At 46.8% G+C, this 19,586-nt stretch overlaps 3 protein-coding genes and 1 long non-coding RNA gene across 10 annotated transcripts in view; 1 reads left to right on the top strand and 3 right to left on the bottom strand.

Moving 5' to 3' along the window:
• CABIN1 (calcineurin binding protein 1) overlaps positions 1 to 766 on the bottom strand; it is a 112,959-nt gene extending 112,193 nt beyond the window's left edge. For all 5 annotated transcript variants that reach the window (XM_084538885.1, XM_084538889.1, XM_084538888.1 and 2 more), the window contains exon 1: positions 632 to 766. The gene's annotated coding sequence lies outside the window, so the exon portion shown is untranslated. The remainder of the gene's footprint in view (positions 1 to 631) is intronic.
• Positions 767 to 3,228: 2,462 nt separating this feature from the next.
• On the bottom strand, positions 3,229 to 5,686 carry DDT (D-dopachrome tautomerase). Its single transcript, XM_084538884.1, has 4 exons — positions 5,497 to 5,686; positions 5,220 to 5,395; positions 4,628 to 4,749; positions 3,229 to 3,489 (listed from the first exon to the last, which is right to left on the bottom strand). Exons 1-3 carry the CDS (start codon positions 5,602 to 5,604, stop codon positions 4,677 to 4,679), a joined length of 357 nt encoding a protein of 118 aa, XP_084395010.1. The 5' UTR covers positions 5,605 to 5,686; the 3' UTR covers positions 3,229 to 3,489; positions 4,628 to 4,676.
• Positions 5,687 to 8,041: 2,355 nt separating this feature from the next.
• LOC311446101 (glutathione S-transferase theta-1) lies at positions 8,042 to 19,147 on the bottom strand. Its single transcript, XM_084538882.1, has 6 exons — positions 18,881 to 19,147; positions 18,723 to 18,779; positions 14,445 to 14,532; positions 12,700 to 12,850; positions 10,167 to 10,343; positions 8,042 to 9,160 (listed from the first exon to the last, which is right to left on the bottom strand). The coding sequence occupies exons 1-6, from the start codon at positions 18,990 to 18,992 to the stop codon at positions 8,960 to 8,962; spliced, it is 786 nt and encodes a 261-aa protein (XP_084395008.1). The 5' UTR covers positions 18,993 to 19,147; the 3' UTR covers positions 8,042 to 8,959.
• Positions 18,838 to 19,586, top strand: part of LOC311446104 — a 12,597-nt gene continuing 11,848 nt past the window's right edge. For all 3 annotated transcript variants that reach the window (XR_014698753.1, XR_014698754.1, XR_014698755.1), the window contains exon 1: positions 18,838 to 18,974. This is a non-coding gene — a long non-coding RNA (uncharacterized lncRNA). The remainder of the gene's footprint in view (positions 18,975 to 19,586) is intronic.

The raw sequence follows: 19,586 nt of genomic DNA, 5'->3' as shown, positions 1-19,586 counted from the left end.
ACAGGTGAACACATTTCTAAAAGGCATCAATAGCCATTAAAGCCTCTTCACTTTTAAAACTTCTCTTTTTCCCTTAGTAGGTTAAAACTTAGGTAAAAATTTCAAGCGACTCTTGTTCCCAGTTATCCGTAACATCCTTTGGGTGATTATTTATTTCGAAACCAGAAACAAAGGGAGTAACCTGGTATTTCCTGGCATCTTTTATTGTTGCTGTACACAGAATTATACACTGTAAATACGTGTTTGTTTAAAGAAGGCTTGGGGTTTTGGTGATTTTTTGTTTTCTGTTTGTTTTAACACCGCAAAGCTCACCTCTGCCGCATTTTAGCGACAGCCGCTTTCACTGAAACGCGGTAACTCTCCGCAAACCGGAGCGGGGACACCTCTCCCACTGCTCGCCACACTCCCCTGCCCGCAGGGTGGCCCAGGAAGGGCTGGGAGGCGGCCGGGGGAGGGGAGGAGCCCCCGTTTACCTTCAGGGTGCCCTCAGGGAGCGGGGCAGGAGAGGCCCCGCCGCGCCGGGCCAGGCCAGGCTCGGCTCAGCCGCCCTCAGCGCCGGGCTGGGCAGGGCAGGGCACGGCAGGGCAGCCCCTCACGGCCCCCCGGGGGCTGTGGCGGAGGGGACACTCACCTGGCAGGGCCGCCCCGCTGCCCCGAGCAGCCGTCGGGCCGCAGCCGCCGCGGGGCTCCCGGAGCGGCTCCCTCAGGACAGCGGCGGCCGCCGCCTCCTCAGCGATCTCCACAGCAACCGCCCCGGAACCCGTCGCCAACAAAGCGGCCGCTCATTGGGCCAGGGAGCGTTCCCTCAGTCGACCAATGGGAAGGGGGGGAGAAGGCGGGCGGGAACGGGCTGGGGGGCGCTGCGGCCGTTAGGGGGTTTAGAAAATCGCCCAAAGTGCCCGGTTTTGCCTCAGATTCCCTGTGGGGATAGCTAGAGATGGGAGCGTGCTTTTACGTGGCTGAGATAGGGGAGGTTTTCCTGTACGATAGCATGATGATGATGTGAAGCAGTGATTTCAGACAAACAGTTTGCTAAGCCAATTGCTTGTGGAAAAAAATATTTAGAAGTAATATTATGATATTGCTATCAATTTCAGAGAGCAGGTGTATTACCTACAGCACTCATGAAGGCTCCTTGTGAGGAAAGCACCTGAGCACGCACAGGCTGTGAAGAACACGCTCAAGCCTCACACAATTAGTGGCATATAATCACGTCTAAAGTCACTGATTGTTAAAATGAGTCCACCCCACACTGCTCAAGTTAAACACGATCTCAAGCGTTTCACTGAATTAGCACCTCCCTTGGTTTTCATTAGACGTCTGGCAGGGTAGTTAGCATCATTAATTTTAGCTACAAACTGCATAAGCAGGAAAATCAGTTTGGGGAAACCCATAATATGCACATAACCTAAGAAGAAGCTGTGTGTTGGCTTGACACAGTTCAGACTGAAGCATTTCACAAGTTTTTGTACTGTAATCTCCCTTCTTGTAAAGAAACACCTCAGGGCTGGGGTGAAATTTTACATACAGGAGTACGTAAATATACTTGAAATATGCATTGTGGGAGAAAATACTGGCCATCTTTCCATCTAAGAATGGGGTTGCCATCCACATACATTGCAGTACCACACCATTGTGCTTGCAGAGTAATTTCAACAGCTATCATGATTTTGTAATACTTTTCTGACAGAAGTGCCCTTCAGGGTGTCACTGGTCCTCTGTCTTGTGTAAATACACAGAAAGGTTGTCCTTGCTTCAAAGGCCTTGATGCTAAGAAATAGTTACACAGTCTTCAAAACCAGGTCATTACCTTTGAATATGCAAACATGCCTACACAGTGATCTCAAACAAACCAACGGAGGCCATTTCTGGGAGCAGAGATATTTATCAGTTTTAGAAGGTTAAGCCTGGGAAGTTACAGATGTCAGTACAACGGTAAAAAAAAACTTACTATGGCTGGGAGATATTAAATCCAGATGACAGGCAGATTCCATACCATGGAAGCAGGACAATCTGCACGTAGCATTCAAGGGAAGGGGATTTTATAACATTAATTTTGAATGATGGATAAGAGTGGTATATCTAATTTACTCTAACCAACAAACATAAGCAACAGAGATGTGAGAAAATGTTTCCTGCTTCTAGAGGCTTGTGTGCATACTCTAGCCCACATAACTCCCCTCAGCATATCTTTAAAGGCCTAAAATATTACACTAAGCTAATCTAAAATTAGCTCAGTGTAAGAAAAATAGCCCATCTATTTACATCAACATGAACATAAGAACTATACTCAGTACCAACAGTTCATGAAAGAAAACAGCCAGTAGCAAGTTTATAGACTATCAGCATCTCTTTCTGCACTGACAGGCCCCAGCACCAGAAGTAGTAAATTGGCTCAGGCCAAGACAAAAAAAAATTTGTAACCAAAGTTGTTCCCTTGATTAATATTTTAACTGCTCTCATAAAAAAAGCTCTATGAAACGTAAAATTGTCAAGCTGGTTATTAACCCAGCACTTCCACTGTGATTTTACATCTTTCCAGGATGTTTTGTCAGACATGCCAGAATGCAGCTATGACATGTAAACAGGTAGGAAAGTCACATTTAATCTCTGAGGATCCTTTTATTGAGACATCTTTACATGGTGTACTCTTCCAAGTTTTCCCTCTCCTTTATCTCTCTCTGCCTGGTCAGTTCCGCAGTGCTGGGAAAGACAAGTCCCAGGGCAACAGCTAACACGGGGCACAGTGGACGGTGAGAGGAAGGCACAAAGCCTGCAGTAATCAACGTGGTCAACACTGCCCAAACAAGCAGAGCTGGGGTACAGGTCAGAACAAGTTTCTGTTATGGAAATTAAGGCTTTTGCAAGAATTTCTGCTTGCTCCTTCAAGGCACAGAAGTACCTCCAGGAAACAAACAGTTTGCGTTTGCGGATCAGGATTAAAGCTGCATAGTTCTCTGCATTTCAGAGTATTCACCTAAAGCTGGTCAAGCTCTTTTACACCATAGTGGCATAACCAGGGCTGCCCACCTTCTTCCCTGCAACAAAGTACATCTGAGTTACGTGTATTTCATATTCAGTTCACCTGTTTATTACCTAGTTTCAAAAACATTTAGTTGAAGAGACCTGAGAAAATGCAGAGACCTGGGCAGCCAAGTATCTATCTCTAAGCACTAAGAGATATGAAAACGAAAGCCACGCTAAGCCAATAACTGCTGCTTACCAAAAGAGGTTCTGATAAATTTTATTAATCAGAGGTGTGGGCCCCCCAGTGGCCCTGAATGAGATTTTGCAAACATAGAAGGTATTTAAGCTGCATAGGGAATAGCTAACCTCTAATCGTAATTAAAGAGGATATTTTCAACTATCTTGAGACATAAACAAATAAAAATCTATTCAGAATTATGAAGGAATGCAGAAGTACTCTTCAGCCTTGTGTTTCCACGGACCTCCACACTCTTAGCTCCTCTGTGGCTCCATGTCTGGTACCTGACAAAGTCACAAAGTGGAAGGGAAACTGATTAAAGTTTTCATTATCAGTGGACGGCCAAGATAACATTATACATGAAAAGTACTGTGCTTTTGTTTTAATAAAATACCATGCACATTCCAGTTATAGAGTGATGGAGCATGCAGGTCCTACAAACCAAAACGCTTCCATTCAGAGTGAAGTGTAACAACAGCTGAAGTTGTAAGGGCCCAGGCCCAATAGGCAGAGCGCTGTCACTGTGCTAAGTCACCTGTGTACAGCTACAGCAGCCCCTCCACAGAGGACAGCGGGCTGAAAACTTCAGCCACAGGGCACAGTGAGATGCTGTACCTTCCCTAAACTCCCTGTAACAGTGGGGCAAGGAAAAGTATTTTGAACAGCTGAGTAAATGACAGGGATTAAATCTAACGGTAGCAGAACCTTCAAAACATTTTCCCGTGGCACAGTGCAGTTCTTCACAAGCAGCTGCATCCTCTGCACACTGCCATTGCCACACAAACATTCAGCCATGAAAATTCTGTGGACAAATGAAACTTTGTGGGAGCAGTCACTGGCAGCTGGCAGTGGCAGACCACAGAGCACAAGATCTGATGTGAGCCTTACATAAACAATGAAATAAATGCAAAAATCTCCCTCCCAGTAATCACATCGCTTTCTGGAAAGGGCTTCTGGGAAGCCCCAAAATAGAAGAACTTGAAGGGATGTCCCAGGTCTCCTCAGCCAGCCTGAGAGCCTTCTGCTGCCACAGGGAAACAGAAAGTAGGATCTTTCTGCGTTGCTAAGTATGAAGAAATCTGGATAAACTGGAGAACCTCTGTGATTCTCAACACAACCAGATGTGTTCTGGATTTAAACAAGCTTTGCACTGCTACTAGGAGCTTTGTCTAGGTCTGGTAAGCATGGCCATCACCAGACTGCTAATGGCAAAACCACGGGGTTAGCAACAGACAGCTGGAGAGCCTTTGGGCTACAGGACAGGCTTGAAATAAAGACCTCAAATTATTCTAATAAAATCAGTACAGCTGATTGCACCAGTCTTCAGCTTTGTAGGCACAGGCTGCATAGACAGAATCACACAGGTGAGAGTGCCGGACTACTAGAGCTACAAGAGGAGACAAGTTAAGTGGAGCTGGTCACCTCTAGGTTGTCTTCATCATTGCTTCGTTCCCACAGGTTGCTCGAGGGATCACAGGAAAGTCATCACCGTCCTGTTCTTGCCGATCTGCCAGGGCTCCAGTGGGTAAAAGCGGATGACAATCCTTATCAGGCATAAGAGCATTATATTATAAGAGCAAAAACACATCAGACAGAAAAAAATATTATTTTACAACGAGTTGTTATCCCTGCCCGGATTGCAGCAAGCTAGAAAATCTCCGCTAAGCTCCAGCAGGCTCCCACCCCAGGCGTTAATTTAACAGAAGCACAGGCAGGCTGCGTGCGGGCAGAGTACAAACAGGTGCCAGAGTTCACCCGCACAGACCCAAACACAGACTGAACTCCTACGAGAGACTCGTCCGTTTCAGAAGCACCCGAGCGCCTCTAAACCTGTCGGGTGTTCATCCTGACGGCACCCCAGGGCCAGGGGAATGTTCCTTTCCATGTGGGGACGGGGCAAGGGGCCGAGCCTCCAGCCCCATGTCCCGGGGCCCAGAGCGGTCCCATGGGCCGGGACAGCCCGGGGACAGCTTGGGGACAGCTTGGGGACAGCTTGGGGACAGCCCGCACTCACCGCTCGGTGCCGAGGCCCAGCTCCGCCGTCAGGAAGTCGAAGAAGCGGGCGCTGTGCGCCTTGTTCTGCTCCGCCGAGCCCACCACGCCGATGGAGGAGACGAGCAGCTGGGCGCAGGGCTCGGCCGAGCCCGACACCACCATGGGCAGCCCGCTGCGCACCGTCACGTTCACCCGCTGCCGGCACACACACGGTCACGGTCCCGGTCCCGGTCCCGATCCCGGTCCCGGTGCCGCTCCCGGTGCCGCTCCCGGCCGCCCCTCGGCCCCGCACTCACCTCAGCGGGCTTGCCTAAGATGGCGGCGCTGGCGGCGCACAGCTTCTGAGGCAGCTCCGGCGGCAGGCGCTCGGCCGCCAGGTTGGTGTCCAGCTCCACGAACGGCATGGCGACACAGCCCTCAGCGCCGGCAGCGGGGCACGGGGAGCGGGGAAGCGGGCAGCGGCTCCTCCCCGCCGCCGTCCCGCTCCTCCCCGTCCCGCCCCCAAGAAATGGGAGCTGCAGGGTTTCTTGTCTCGTCCCGTATAAATATCGTCGCCCCCACGTTGGGATTTGAGCTCCGAAGTTGGCAGAAGTGCCCGTGGCACCGGACTCGGGCTTCTCACAAGCTGAGGTGCTGTGCCGGGAGGCTCCTTGTGCTGGTTTACAGCAAAAAGTTACGAGCCGCCTTGGCTACCAAGTCATGGTGTCGAGGTACAGCCCTGTGGTGAAGGTTGGCCCTGTATGACGGGATTTTTTTCCATTTTCCACAGCTACCGACAACCCTAATGAAAACTGGTAGAGCTGATCGCCTTGCCGGGGGAATTGTTTGGCCTTCAGTGCTGCCAGCGAGGACAATACTGGCATGGGGAGCAGCGAGTGAAGCAGCCAGCAGGAAGGTTGGACTCGGATTTCCAGGAGAGACTGACTGCAGAAAGAGAGGCAGAACGGAGAGGGGGCATGGCAGCCGGCAGGGGATGGCTGCTGGCACAGAAGCTCCCTTCAAACCCAGGAAAGCAGCAGCAGAAATACCCCAGGAAAGCTGTTAGATTTCAGGGTCAATTTACAGAAAGACATAATCTCATTATTAAGGGATGATCTTGAGCCACGGTAACCATGAATTCATACAGTGCTACTGCCTACGTGGTATTTTTCCACACAGTAATTACTTTTCTGTAATAATTGTGCCAGGGGTAGGGAAACCACTGCTGCCACTGCTGCATAGCAGAGATGCAGTGAGGAAAATTTTAGGACTTGCCCATTCAGAAGCCCTAGGAGACTGTACTGAACTCTCTCCAGGGCACTCACTACCACCATCAGGGAAAGACAGACCAATTTGCCACCAAAACCAAGACACTGGGGGTATTCAGGCACCTTGCAAACCCCAGGCCAAAGCCCACTGCCTGGCTGCAGGGAATCATTGACTCATCATAAGATGCCTTTTAGGATCCATTAAATCCTTTAAATATTAAAAAATCTCTTCCAAATAAATTCCAAGGCCAATAAAAACCCCACCACTACACCACCAAAACACAAGCAAGAGACCAGCATGTCAGAAGGCCTCCCAAGAATAAAGAATCAAAAGAGATTTACTTATCAGAAATCATCAACTACAACAGGATGGGGGTCTGCTACAAACATTTTTAATGATATGCTTTGTCCCTTGCTCTTGATGAGCAATGTGAGTGGCAAATTGTCCATGGCCTCAGGGCACAACCCAGAATCCCAGAGTTTTTATTAAACTAAAGACATTTGTTTTATTGTTTCTGTCTTGGAGCAGATGACTGATTATTGCAGGGCGATAAACCAAGAGGGATGACAGCGCAGCAGCAAGTAGTCTCCATCCTGCTCAGCCTTTGGAAAATCCTGTGGTTTTTTTTTCACTTGTAGACATCTGTGTGTGTCATCAGCCACTTAGAAATTCCACTCTCAAAGTTCAAAAGTCAACCACTTCCCCTTTAAAATTTAACTCAGTTATAGACAATATTTGTGAATAAAACATAAGTGAAAACATTATTCAGCCAATGTTTGGGAAAGTGAGAATAAATGTGTGCCTGTTTCTAATGTTTTTGGTTCATGAAAAGAGAGACTTCAGCCAGTTCTCTTGTTCTTATAGAGAACATAATCACAAAATGAAATTTTCTACTAGTGAAAGCTCAAATATATAATGGAATTCTCTTTCCAGTTGGAAATTTGAAGATGTCCCTCGGCTCTGGACTAAATCCGTAGTATCTAGAACTGAAACCTTACAGAAAAACATCATCAAAACATATCAGGTTGTAGAGAACTCAGCAGATACATGACTAGCCAAGACATGTTAATATTGGAAAGAAAAGAGGCTATTCTGTTACTGAGAGAAGCAGTTCCCAAATTATTTATTCATTTTTTCTTCATTCCTTCCATGAAGAGCTCCTGGGCAAAGATTTCAGGGTAAGGTTCAAGAGCAGCAGCTATTTGTGAATGGAAGTATGCAGAGATATTCCACAAGTTTTTGCATCTTTCACTACTTGTTACTTTCAACTGAAGATACTAGAAATTGTTATTTTACTTAAATTGTGCTGCAGTACAAAAGGTTTTTATATTTGAGCTACGACTAATCAGAAGTAAACGCATCCAAGAAAAAGAGCCCTGAAGCTCCAAAACAACTCTCTACCCTATATTATTGTGATGCAATTGAATGCCACAAAATGTTACTTCAGCTTGCACAGAGTGACTTACTTGGTGAACTTCCATCCAAAACAATCTCAGAAGAGCATGTTTGGATTTATTCCTCCTCTCCATTTCCTAGGAGGAATGTGGATTGCTATTGCACTATTACCACAGGAAAAGACAACAAACAACAAAACAAACAAAAATCAATTGCAGTCATGTTCTCTTTCAAAAAAGGAAAGAATGTGAACACATTCTTTCAGTGTATTCCCTATAATATCAACAGAGTATTTAGGTAGGCAGTTATTTGAAGGCTGTGGCCACCCACAGCTTTTTGAGGTTGCTTGGTCTTTACTACACAGGTCTCCCAAGAATTGCCCTGCCACACCTGTACTGACAGACCAAGCATCTATAAAGCCCAACTTTCAGAATTGGAGAGTTGTGGTTAAACTAAAGAATTACAAAGATTCACAGTTATAGATGAATATGAATAAACTTCGCACAGGATCGTAAAGGCAAATGGAAGTATGGAATGTACATGGGTGGCCAAGCAACATGCTCCAGCAATAACAAACTTTCCAAGAAAAATGTGATGTCGTTTTTCACTTTCGTGACTACCTGTAGTTTTGCTCCATACTTGTCCAGGCAGAGACATGCTGGGAAGGTGAGGATCAGGTATGCTTTGCAGTGCTTGCCACTTAGCTGCAAATGTTACACATACATGAAAACAACGATCCTCATCCTATACAGTTCTCTGATGTTCCAGTTTGCAGGCTGGCTTAAATTTAGTCAGAAAACACCATTCATATCTCCACCATCTCTGAGAAGACTGACACTAAAATACAACCTAGATGCACATACTAAGTGACCCATGGGGCCTCAGCCTTTCGTACAAATTTAATGTTTCAGGTCTTAAAACTTCCTCAGCTACCACCCCCAAAGATGCAGGGAAGTCTTGGTGATGTGGCAGAGGACATCCTGCAATTTCTGTGTAAGAATTACAGTGTTCTTTCCAGTTACATGTAGAGCTGGATATCAGAGAAGTTTGCTTTTTTTTTTTTTTTTTTTTAAAAAAAAAAAGGAGGGAGCAGAAAAAATGGCAATATAGGTTAATTCACTTCAACATCTTCATCAACATCGGTGCCAGATGCTCTTTCAGCTGTGGATCAATTTGAATGTTGCTCAGTTCTTTGATATTCAGGATCATCTCATGGGCTTGGAAGAAAAGCTCTTTCCCCACAGCTTCCTCCACCCGCCTGCGCCACTCCATCAGTCTAGGTCTGTCTTCAAAGATGTCACAACCAACTCCAACAGGCTGCAGAAAGCGAGAGAACAATGATGAGACACTGGGCAACCCCCTCTTTGCCAAGACAACAGGCACCAAAAATGTACCTGCAGGTACAGGCAGGGGAAAGACAAGGGAGGAGCTCATGGAGGAGCATGAACAAGGAGGGAAATCTCCACAAGTCTGGTGAACCTATCTAGGGGACACAGACGCAAGTCTGTATTTTAAAGGCTCTTTAAGTCAATTATTGAGTGCAGGAACAGCTCTTACAGAGTAACAGAGAAAACTACCACTTACTGCCAGTGAGTTTCAGCTACAGAATCAAGGATGTGGTGGCCTGACAGTTGCAGGGACAACTGCACTCTACTGTCAGGTCTGCTTGATTACTAATTGAACAGATGTCTTAGCTGACATAGTCTACTGCCTTCCATTTGCTGCCTGTGCCACATGCAGAAACACAGTGCTATAGAGAAGCAGAACTTGCTGTTTTTCAGTCTCTGGGATACAGAACTAGGAGAAGGAATCACCTCTGGATTGCAGGACACAAGCCCTGATGGCCTGGGAGAGAACAAGGAGTTTGTAACAGACTTAATTTGATTGCCACTGTCTGGGGTTCAGTCTTACATCTTCCAGACATGGCATGGGCAAGTACCATCAAAAGGATAGTTTTGTATGATAAAAATATTTTAAAATAATTTTCTTACTCATCAGACCTGCCTGCTATTGCTTCTTACTTGCTTTATTTATTATCTTTTTCTCTGGGGGTTAAAAATAAAATCAGGATAAAGGATGAAGGAGAAGTATTGCTAGAGAATAGAAACAAAAGAGATCGGTTGCAGCCAGCTTTTTAAATAAAAAAAATAAAAACCAAGTGATTTTCTGAACCCACTCCTGACTTCTCTTCATTGTCTTGGTTCTGCTGAGATATGCCCTTACTTCTCTTTCTAATGAAGTGTTACCACATGCTGCATCCCTCCCTGCCCAGCAGCATGCTCTCCCTTGTGCTGAGACCTCATTACCACAGTCCGGCACTCACTTGCATCAGCTCCACAATGGCCACAAGATCTGCCAGAGAGATCTCATTCCCGATGATAAAAGCCTTGTCCTGCAGAAACCTCTCCTCAAATTGCTTCAGGGAAGTGGAGAGCCCATCCATGACCTCCTGGAGCTTCTCTGAGGGCAGTGGCTGCCCTGTGAAGAGAGGAATCAGCACCTGAGGAGAGAACGCATGTAGAGTACAGCCAGCTGTCTGCTCATGGATTTAGTGTAGTCATTTAAGTTACACCCCCTGAGGTACTCATGACTGTCAGTGATCTTAGGGAGGATGAGCTTAGAGCTTCATATACTGCTGTAGTTTCAAGTAGCTCACAGGCAGGGCACACACAGTCTAAAGTGACTGATCTGCAGTGACAGTGACCTCCAGCTAACGAGCACCAAGACGCAGAAAGAAACCCAGGATTCGGTGTTTTGTGCCTGGCGTTGCACCTTCCCACTCCCCCTTGGTGGGTTACAAAAGAAAAATGGCACACAGCTTCTAGGAAGACAGATCTCTGCAGCAGTCACCGCTGCTAAGTCCCTGGTTTCAACAGGCTGAGAGCGGTGAGCGGGCTGCAGGCCCATCAGCCACCCGTGGTGTCCACCCTGCCGTGTAACCGCCCGCTGGAGGCAGGAGCTGCCAGTCCTGTCAGGATACCACAGGAAGGCACGGTGGTGGCTGTGGCAGGGAGTGTAGGAGGCAGTGGAACGCATCAGCACTGGCTGGAGAGGCAGGAAATGGCTTCCTCTGCGTGACAGCAACGAGCAAGGCGGAGAGTGAGTAAATGTCATCGTGACACCACCCTCTCTCTGGTCTTCCAAGCACCATTCCTTAGACCACTAGAAATGTTTCCATAGGAATCATAAGTGTGGCCCTTGTCTTCATGGGCTTGCTGGCACAGGGTGCAGTAGCCTTTCAATGAGGTTTGTCACCATTCACAGAGGTGTGCGCACCGTCAGAACCCGCAGTATTTCACAATGATGCTGCCTCCACCTACCATGGCTAAAGAAATACAGTTTACTTAGAGAAAAATTTAAAGATGTAAATTTCCACCAGTGGGAGTGGATTGACTTTCTACTTACTGCTAGTATATTCAACAACTCATGTTGTGATTGCTTAATCCAAGCCAGGATTTTTGCCAAATACATTTAGATCTATTTCATCAGAAAATTCAGGGCCAGTTCTCTTCTTAAGTGTTTCCAATTATGAATGATGGGATCTCTGGGTACAGTCGTTTGAAATGGCTTCTCCTTTTCTGTATCTTAGGGCAGTTTATCTTCTCACAAAACTAGCTAATGTATCTTCTGTTAGACAGTGGCTTAACATGTTTCCCTATTTTCATTTGTTCTGAGGACTTTTCTGGGTCACCTAATCATCAACAACGAGCTGGATTTCTTTCTCTTGGAGCAGTGCAATAACAGCTTGTAGAGACTGGAAGAAACTGCTCTTTGTACAAATCTGACTCATATTTGTGTTGCTTGTCTGGGCTCTCTAGCCAAAAATTCAAATGTCAATGAATCAAAAAGCTAACTGAGTCCTGATATGCTTCGTTAGGCATAAACAAGGGCAAAACTTCACACAGGAAGAGTGAAGTTCTTACCTGTTTACTGGCAACCTTTACTTCATCTGAAATTCCCTATTATAGCTGTACTTGTAGGGCTATATTTGTATCTGGGCTTCTCTAAAGAGTTGCATTAGCTTTTTGGTGAGTTGATTGGAAACAGGTGAACAGCCTCAGTGTAATTTTTTTTTTATATTTTTTTTGCCTCAGGGTGATTCTGTTAATTTTGCCTAAATGTAAATTGATTTGACCACACTGAATAAAGAAATACTCTCTGTATCTTTATTCTACCTGTTGCTGAACTTATTTCAGGGTAGTACGTAAGTGTGCCGGAAGGAGAAGTCTCCTGGATTTCCACCCTCATGGGGCTGCAGGGACTCGATGAGTGAAGAACACAAGCCTTCCAGCTTCCAGCAACAACACATGCACTTGCCAAAGAAGCAAAACTTGTGTGTGCTGCATAGGGAGGGGAAGGCCCTTAGAGGCAATACCCAATCTGTTATATATTTGTTCATAAATCATGGCAATAAAAGTCTGTTGGCCTTCAAGACCTTCTGTATCAGTACTACTTTTAGGCATTGGAATGGGCTGCCCAGGGAAGTGGTGGAGTCACCATCCCTGGAGGTCTTTAGAAGACGTTCAGATTTAGAGCTTAGCGATATGGTTTAGTGGAGGACTTGTTAGTGTTACATCAGAGGTTGGACTGAGTGATCTTGGAGGTCTCTTCCAACCTAGATGAGTCTGTGATACTTTAAGGGGAAGAAAAAAAAAAAGAAAACAAATCGACCAGAGCTGCTTTTGCCAGATCCTGATGTCAAGCAACTAGGAACAGCTCCGTCTCTGCCAGCTCCTTTCAGCTAGGAATAGCCTGGGTTTGTTATTTGATTCTGACAAACTCTCTATGCTGGGCCTGTTCAGTATTTGGCCAGGAAAACATTGCTTTACACTGATTTTAATACTCAGTCTCCTTACCTTGATCCACATGGTCTTAGGAGCATTAGCCCGGATGTTAGCATGATGCCATGAGAGGTATTCATCTACTTGGGCCCGTTTTTGGATGTCTGATGGGTACCAGTGGTCAGGAGTGTTGTACTTTCGACTTAGATACAGCAGAATGGCAGTGCTGCTCAGACATTAACAAGAGACAAGAAAGGGGTCAGGGAGTTAAGATGCAGAATGCCTTCACTTCAGTTCCCTCTCCTACCCCTTCTGAACTTCCTGAACACTAAAAAGCATTCAGACCCAGGTTTCTGACAGAGCCTAGGGGCCATATATAGGCACCTAATTCATGTTGACATTAGAGATGGAACTTTATCGCCTTAGTCCCCCTGAAAACTTTAACCTGCTGGAAAATCACAGCACTGATAAAAGTGCATTGTACTGCTGGACAGTAGTGGGGTAAACAGACAAATTCCTCCATAATCATCTGTCAGCGATGTTAACCCCATTTGTTCCTCAGCTATTCTGACCTATTTCTCTGACTTTTGCTCAACGTTTATGTGCCTGTGTACTAAATGAAATGTAATGAATTATGTTGCCTTTTGATCAGATCTATGTCTTTCTAGCCTGCACCTTTCATTGAAGACAGTGGAAGTCCTAGCAGGGAGAGCCTACAGAATCTTATTGTGTTTGTCCACATGTTTATACTTCCACTAATGAGCTGAAAAAGTCAGATGGAAAAAAACCTTAGTCATCTGCAACAATGTGTAGGCTGTTACTACAAAGAGATGTCATAGATAACCCTGTGCTGACAAAAAGAAGGAAAATGCAGGCCCCCCAACTATTCTGATACTGAAATAGTTCAATTATTTTAGTGTTATGACACTATTATCAAGTCTCCTTATTAATTTTACATTAAAAAAAATAAATTTAATCTCTGTAGGTGTTAATTTGTTGTTATGATTAAATGAGGTAAACGAAAGCAACTCCTTAGTTTTCTCTAGTGTAAAAGGGATTTTCATACAATTTTAAACAATCCTCAGAAATGTTTATGGTCCTATTTTGAGGTAAGTGCATTCACAGGATCAACAAGTTAAGTCAACTGATTTGTTTACACTATGAAAGATAATTCAAACAGAAAATGGAAACAGAGTAAATGAGGTTATAGTATTACAAATGACTAAGATGTTATAAGGTATGAAACTTTGCAGAGACTTTTTCAATCTTTGCAATTCTCTTTTGAAAGCAAATACACTTGAAATATAAAAATATCATCATAATTATATTTTCATCACATCAGGAACTCGATGTGAGTTCATAACATATTAACCTCTTCGGATTGAGAAGCAAGGCATGTGATGGAGGAAACAAGCACTTACAACGTCATCGTAGGCAGAAAATGCTTGCTTCTCCATAAAAAGACTTAAAGACATAACAGCTAGTTGATAATCTATAATTACAGAAGTTCCTCCTGAAGGAGCACCTTTCTACTGACTCCAAGTTGTTTATCTCCACATAGGGATCATGTCTATCTGAAATAATGCATAGCTCTAACTGTTTAGCCTAAAACTGCATATTGATACATATACATATGTACATATAAATATAATTTATTTTCTCTTCAGGAACAAAGGAACTGAAATGCCAAAGCAGATCACTAATCTGTTCCATTCATAAATGGCCAGTTTTGGGATCCTTAGTCATTCAGAGGGAATGACGCCTCCTGAACACCATATGTCTTACTGGTGTCCGGGAGGCCTGAATGTCTGAGCTCTTACCATTCTGCTAGGGTGAAATCTCCATCCTTTAGTGCTGGTACTTTCTTCAAGAGGCTGATTTTGCTAGCCCCTTCACTATTTGGTGGCCCTAAGAACATGAACAGACAAGTCGGAGGTTAGAAGAGTAACAGCCAGTGAATAACTAATGAAATATGTGCATCCAACTGGAAAATCATGAACTCTGCTAGGTTTTTCCTATATGGTCATATTTAGCAATTAAAAGGTTGAGAAAATGAAGAGTGACTCTAAAAGCCATCAGTCCTGTCATGTGGCATGAAGCAGTTCACATTTTAATGCATTTTTATGCAGGAATTAAGTTGCTTGACTCTGGTTCCAGCATTCCCTGCAAAAAATACTGAAAAATCATTCCCTAAGAGGCACTTAAATACCATGATGATGATACTGTTATTGAAAACACTATCTGGACTTGAGAACAGCGTCCTATGGTTAGAGATGGGGTAAAAAGATGTAAGTTAGGATATAAGTTAGACAAGTGAGCAGCTGAAAAATACTTCGTATTTGCAAACAAAGCAGGGACTGGAAAAGTTGAGTTTGCATGCAGAGCATCCTGACGAGGCTAGATGGTTGCTGCTCCTGCTCCTCTTCCAGCAAACAACACCAAAACAAATTTGTTTTCTTCCAGTTTGTAAACATGGCTGACTCAAGCTAGGATGTAGTCATGATGGTAAGCAACTTAAGAGCCTTGGGCCCACGGTGATCACTGCAGTGGTTAATTATTCAAAGAGAAGCCGGGTGGCTTATAAGACACACAGAGCAGAATCTTTCCCTTGTTTGTTTGTGGCTCAAGAGCAGGGGGAACTGAGCACTTCCAAAGAAAGCAAATGTTGATCCCACAGCACACACACAGCAGAGGATGTTTCCAGGGTTCTTGCTGAAATGGGAAAAACATGAATGTCAGCAATACAACAGTGGATTCACAAAGTAACTCATTCTGCCACAGCGCACATTCACTAGGGGCAGGGAAACTCAAAACACCTCTGTCCTGTATCACTCGCAGCTCTAGGTCAGCATTTCAACCTACCTCTGTCAGGAAAACGTAAGAGGAAGAAGTTATCCCATAAAAGAGTTTGAACTCCACAGTTACTTGGAGTTTGGAGGCATTAATTGCTGGCTTATATCTAATCAAGTTTTCAATTTCTCACTGAAGGTGCTGAACTTGCAAGTCAGCAGTTAAATGCCAGGGAATTGTACAAAAGTCCAGGAACGTGTACAAAAGAAAAGGTTTGAGAAGTTTGTTTACTTTGCTTGGTTTAAATGCTTTCTGTAAGGAGACATGACATTCCAGGGTGCAAAGCCTGATCAAATCAAATCAGCACAACCAGCAGGAAGTCTTACACAAAAATCCCTTTGTTCAAAAAAAAAAAGTACTAACAGACAATGATCTACATCTCTGAGAACTATTTGCTGCCATACAGGAGGTGGTGGCAGTGTCTGCTTTAATGGACGAAAGTGCAGCACGAAATAGTCTCCAAGCAGTAAAAAGTCTTTGGCCTATCAAATTTATTTACAGTTGGCTGTGGGAAGGGGCTGGAGAAAGCAAGGGTGCTGCATTACAAAATACAGAATGCAAAAAGGTCTCTGACTACTTTTCCAATATTGATTTCAAGTGAGAAAATTCAAGCAGAGCAAACATTACCACCCTACTCTTGTTTCTAGCTGACCAGCCTCTACCTTGTTTCTTCTTTGGGAAGCGTGTCTTTAAATTCCAGCATAAGTAGCTTCATTGGAGACTGAGGGTCACACTCACCCACTGTCTAAGGGGATTCAGATGCCCATCTCCTGTCTCACTGGGAAATGTCTCTATCCACCTACAGTGACCATGCCTTCCTGCTTATAAAGGTGGGATGCAGAGCAGAACCAGGCAGCAGCATCAGGAAAGGCAGGAAGAAAGGGTTTCTTAAGAATTAAGAAATTAAGACAAATGGAAAGTGTGAGGTAACAAGCCTATTATCTGAGAAACCTGCACTTAAAAAAAAAAACAAAACAGCAAACAAACAAACAAAAAAACCCCACCCCTAACAGAAATTCAAGCCAGCAGACAAAGTACAAGTACAAGGTGCCATATTTCTATGATTTATATCACAAAAACTGCAAGGCGGATTTGTGTAAACCTCTTGCCAGCCAAGGAGTTGCTCTGGGAAAGTGTTTGTACCCGTGCATTTAGAGGAGCTCCAAAGGCCAGTGCTCACCACACCCAGCTTGGGCTAGATCTATAGAGTTCAGGTGATCTTTGGAAAAAATGCAGCAGAAGGTTGCAAGTCAATAACACCTGCAGCTAATGAGCAGTCTATTCTTAGACCTAGCTGCTTGGTTGTTACAACCTACTGTGTTTATCATCTAAGGTATCAAACAACTGAAAAACAAGGATATGAGAAGTAAGCAGTGGGTAAAGGCAGCCTGAATCAGATTTCAGCCTGCTTTCATAGTGTATCAGTCTCAGCAGGAATACTGAATACACATTCCTCATGGGACTGACATGTCACTACAGCAGGTTGGACAGTAGGTCAGTGTCTGTTACACAGACTGCACCACAGCCCAGAGACAGCATCGTATTTGCTTTGGCTCCTACAGACACAAAAGACCTGTGCCAAGACCCTGCCACTGAGCTGCAAACTGATAAAAGCCTCGGTATGAACACTAATTCCAGGTTGCTTCAGTGGGACTGGTTGTTTATTGCTTTAGAATAGAGACCAGTATTTGTATTTGCAGTTTAGCAGAGTTTAAGATTGTGCCTCTCCCAGCAAGCAGAATTAGACTTTTTGTTCAGTTATTACATGACCCATCCTTATCAGTCCTGTGATGTTCACTTCCTTTATGGTGCTGTTTAGCATCAGTTGCATCCAAGTGTAATTAGTTCTTGGTGTCCCACAAGGGTGTTGGACACTCCCTGTGTGTACTGCTGGGCTTTGAGGAATAACTTTATTAAGCGGAATGGTAGGCTGCACACAGGAAGAATTCTTAGTGTAGGGAAGATTCACTGGTGGTAAAAAGAGAAATGGAAAGACTCTACAAAAGAAATAAGAAATAAACACCACATCGGTTCATTTGCCAGTTGTGTCCCTGCCAAATCATCTCCTCAGCCAAGGATTTCCAAGTACTGTGCTTTGCCTTAGGCAAAGAAGTAACAATTTACTCAGAAAATACAATATGCAAATGTTCAATAGTCATCTTATACAGCTGGACGAGTCTGAACAGCTGAAAGTTTCTGCTAAGTACACCCAGAGCAGTCCTCGGCTGTCACTGTGACTAATTTGCTAGAAATGGCTGGAGGAACATTCCTCGGGGATCCACAAAAATAGACGCAGCATGGCTATGAGACAGCTCTGGGAACAAGAGCTCCATGGTCAAACCATTGTATTCAGGTGGGTCTGCAGGGTGCGTGTTGGAAACCTCCCAGCTACCTGACGAGCCAGTCCTTCCCCTGCAGCGGGCCAAGCTGAGCCTCCAGGGGCTGGGAGCAGGTTCAGCTCTGCTGTGGTCTTGCCAGGCTTGACCCTGCTTTACTGGCTCCCCAAGCAGGAAGGGACCCCGTCTTGGAAGGCCACAGGGTGCGACCCCACAAAAGTCTCCTCTGAGCTCTGCATCCCTGCACTCCTCAAGCAGGTGATCTCCTGCTCCCACTAGCTCCTGCATTTTGCTCGCCTACCGATTTCAAGCGTGTCCTCCTGCTGCTGAATGTCCCCAGGCACACACTGACAGTGCCGTACCCCCTTAGCAGGGAGAGGCCCGTTGCATTTCCATCCACCTGGAGCAGACCGAACACCCCTACAGGAACAGCCCAAAACGATTCGATCCCCGGGCAAGTCCCAGCGAAGCAGAGCTCGGGATGCAGCCGTGACAGGAGCTCAGTGCGGCGCTGACCCCAGAGCTGAGCGGGACATGGCAAAACCCTCAGGCCTCCTCGCTCAGGGAGGTGAAAGGACTGTGACAGCAGCGGGACGAAGGCACCTGCAGCTCGCAGCGAGGCGTGACGGGGCAGCACCCCTTCTTGCTGCGCTGGCCGCACGCAGGGTGCGGAGCTCCGGGGGCTGCCAGCACCCGTCCCCCACCGCCCCAGGGTGCCCCCACCGCCTGGGGCCTGCTGTCAGGAGATTGTGTTACGGCCTGGGCTGCTGCCAGCCGGGCCAGGGCACAGCCTGTTCCTAGCGGGCAGGGCAGGCAGCACCGCCGGGACCCCTCCAGCCCCGAGCCCCCCGGGCGGGCAGGGGAGCTGTGACAGGAATATAACGGCCCCGGGGGAGCCGGGGGGAGCCTCACCTGTGCGGGGCTGCTCCGCGCTGCTCGCCGCCGCCGGCTTCTTCCCCAGCACCGAGTCTGCCAAAGAGCCGAGAGAGGGGCGATGAGTTTCAGGGGGGAGGACAGGGGGACACCCCTCGCACCCCGTCCCCGCCGCCCGCCCGCCTCCCCCGTCCCACCTTTGAAGAGTTCCACGTGCTTGAACTCGAAGGGGATGTTGTTGCTGCGGGCGAAGATGTAGATGGAGCGGCAGGGCTGCGACAGCAGGTCCAGGTACAGCTCCAGCCCCATGCTGCCGCTTACTACTATTGCTGCTGCTGCTGCTGCTGCTGCTGCTGCTGCTGCCACCGCCACCGCCGGCTCTGGCCACGGCTGCCCGGAGCCGCCCCGTTGGGGCAGGCGGGGGTTGAGCCGTGCCTGGGCGGGCGCTGCCCTCCCCGTGGGCCCGGCCGGGCGGGGACGCGCCCCCCGCGGGCGGTGGCGGCGCTGAGGGGAGCCATGAGGCGCCGGGCCCCGGCTGAGGGCCGGGGGTGCCCCTCCGGGGTGGTGGTGGTGGGAGAAGGGGAACTGAGGCGGGGGTGTCCCCGGGGAACCGCCCCGGGTGGCAGGTGGAGGTGCTGGGGGTGCTGGGGGTGCTCCCTGCCCCACAAAATGTCGGGTTGGGAGAGGAGAAGGCTGCTGGGGGAAAAGGTGTTAGGGACGGGGAGTGGGGCACGCACTCGGAGCAGGGCTGGGTGCCAAGCACCGTGCAGCGGGGCCGGGCACCCTCCAGGTTTGGGGTTCAGAAGGGAGCTCCCCTGTCAGGCACCCTGCGCAGTGCAGCGAGGTGACGCCCTGACGCGGAGGGCGGCAGTGGAGCGTGGAAGGTTCTCTGCAGGCACTTCA

The sequence above is a fragment of the Aythya ferina genome (assembly GCF_964211825.1).
Source record: "Aythya ferina genome assembly, chromosome: 17".
NCBI lineage: Eukaryota > Metazoa > Chordata > Aves > Anseriformes > Anatidae > Aythya > Aythya ferina.
This window is presented reverse-complemented; position numbering and strand designations above follow the sequence as displayed.

What these genes read in the sequence shown, in the direction of transcription:
- DDT (XM_084538884.1), bottom strand. Translation starts at nt 5,604, where the DNA reads ATGCCGTTCGTGGAGCTGGACACCAACCTGGCGGCCGAGCGCCTGCCG. An exon ending in TCTTAGGCAAGCCCGCTGAG is followed by an intron (nt 5,396 to 5,496) that starts GTGAGTGCGGGG and finishes GTGTGCCGGCAG; the next exon opens with CGGGTGAACGTGACGGTGCG. An exon ending in CTGGGCCTCGGCACCGAGCG is followed by an intron (nt 4,750 to 5,219) that starts GTGAGTGCGGGC and finishes ATGCCTGATAAG; the next exon opens with GATTGTCATCCGCTTTTACC.
- LOC311446101 (XM_084538882.1), bottom strand. Translation starts at nt 18,992, where the DNA reads ATGGGGCTGGAGCTGTACCTGGACCTGCTGTCGCAGCCCTGCCGCTCC. An exon ending in CTAAGACCATGTGGATCAAG is followed by an intron (nt 10,344 to 12,699) that starts GTAAGGAGACTG and finishes TTCTCTCCTCAG; the next exon opens with GTGCTGATTCCTCTCTTCAC. An exon ending in CCATTGTGGAGCTGATGCAA is followed by an intron (nt 9,161 to 10,166) that starts GTGAGTGCCGGA and finishes CGCTTTCTGCAG; the next exon opens with CCTGTTGGAGTTGGTTGTGA.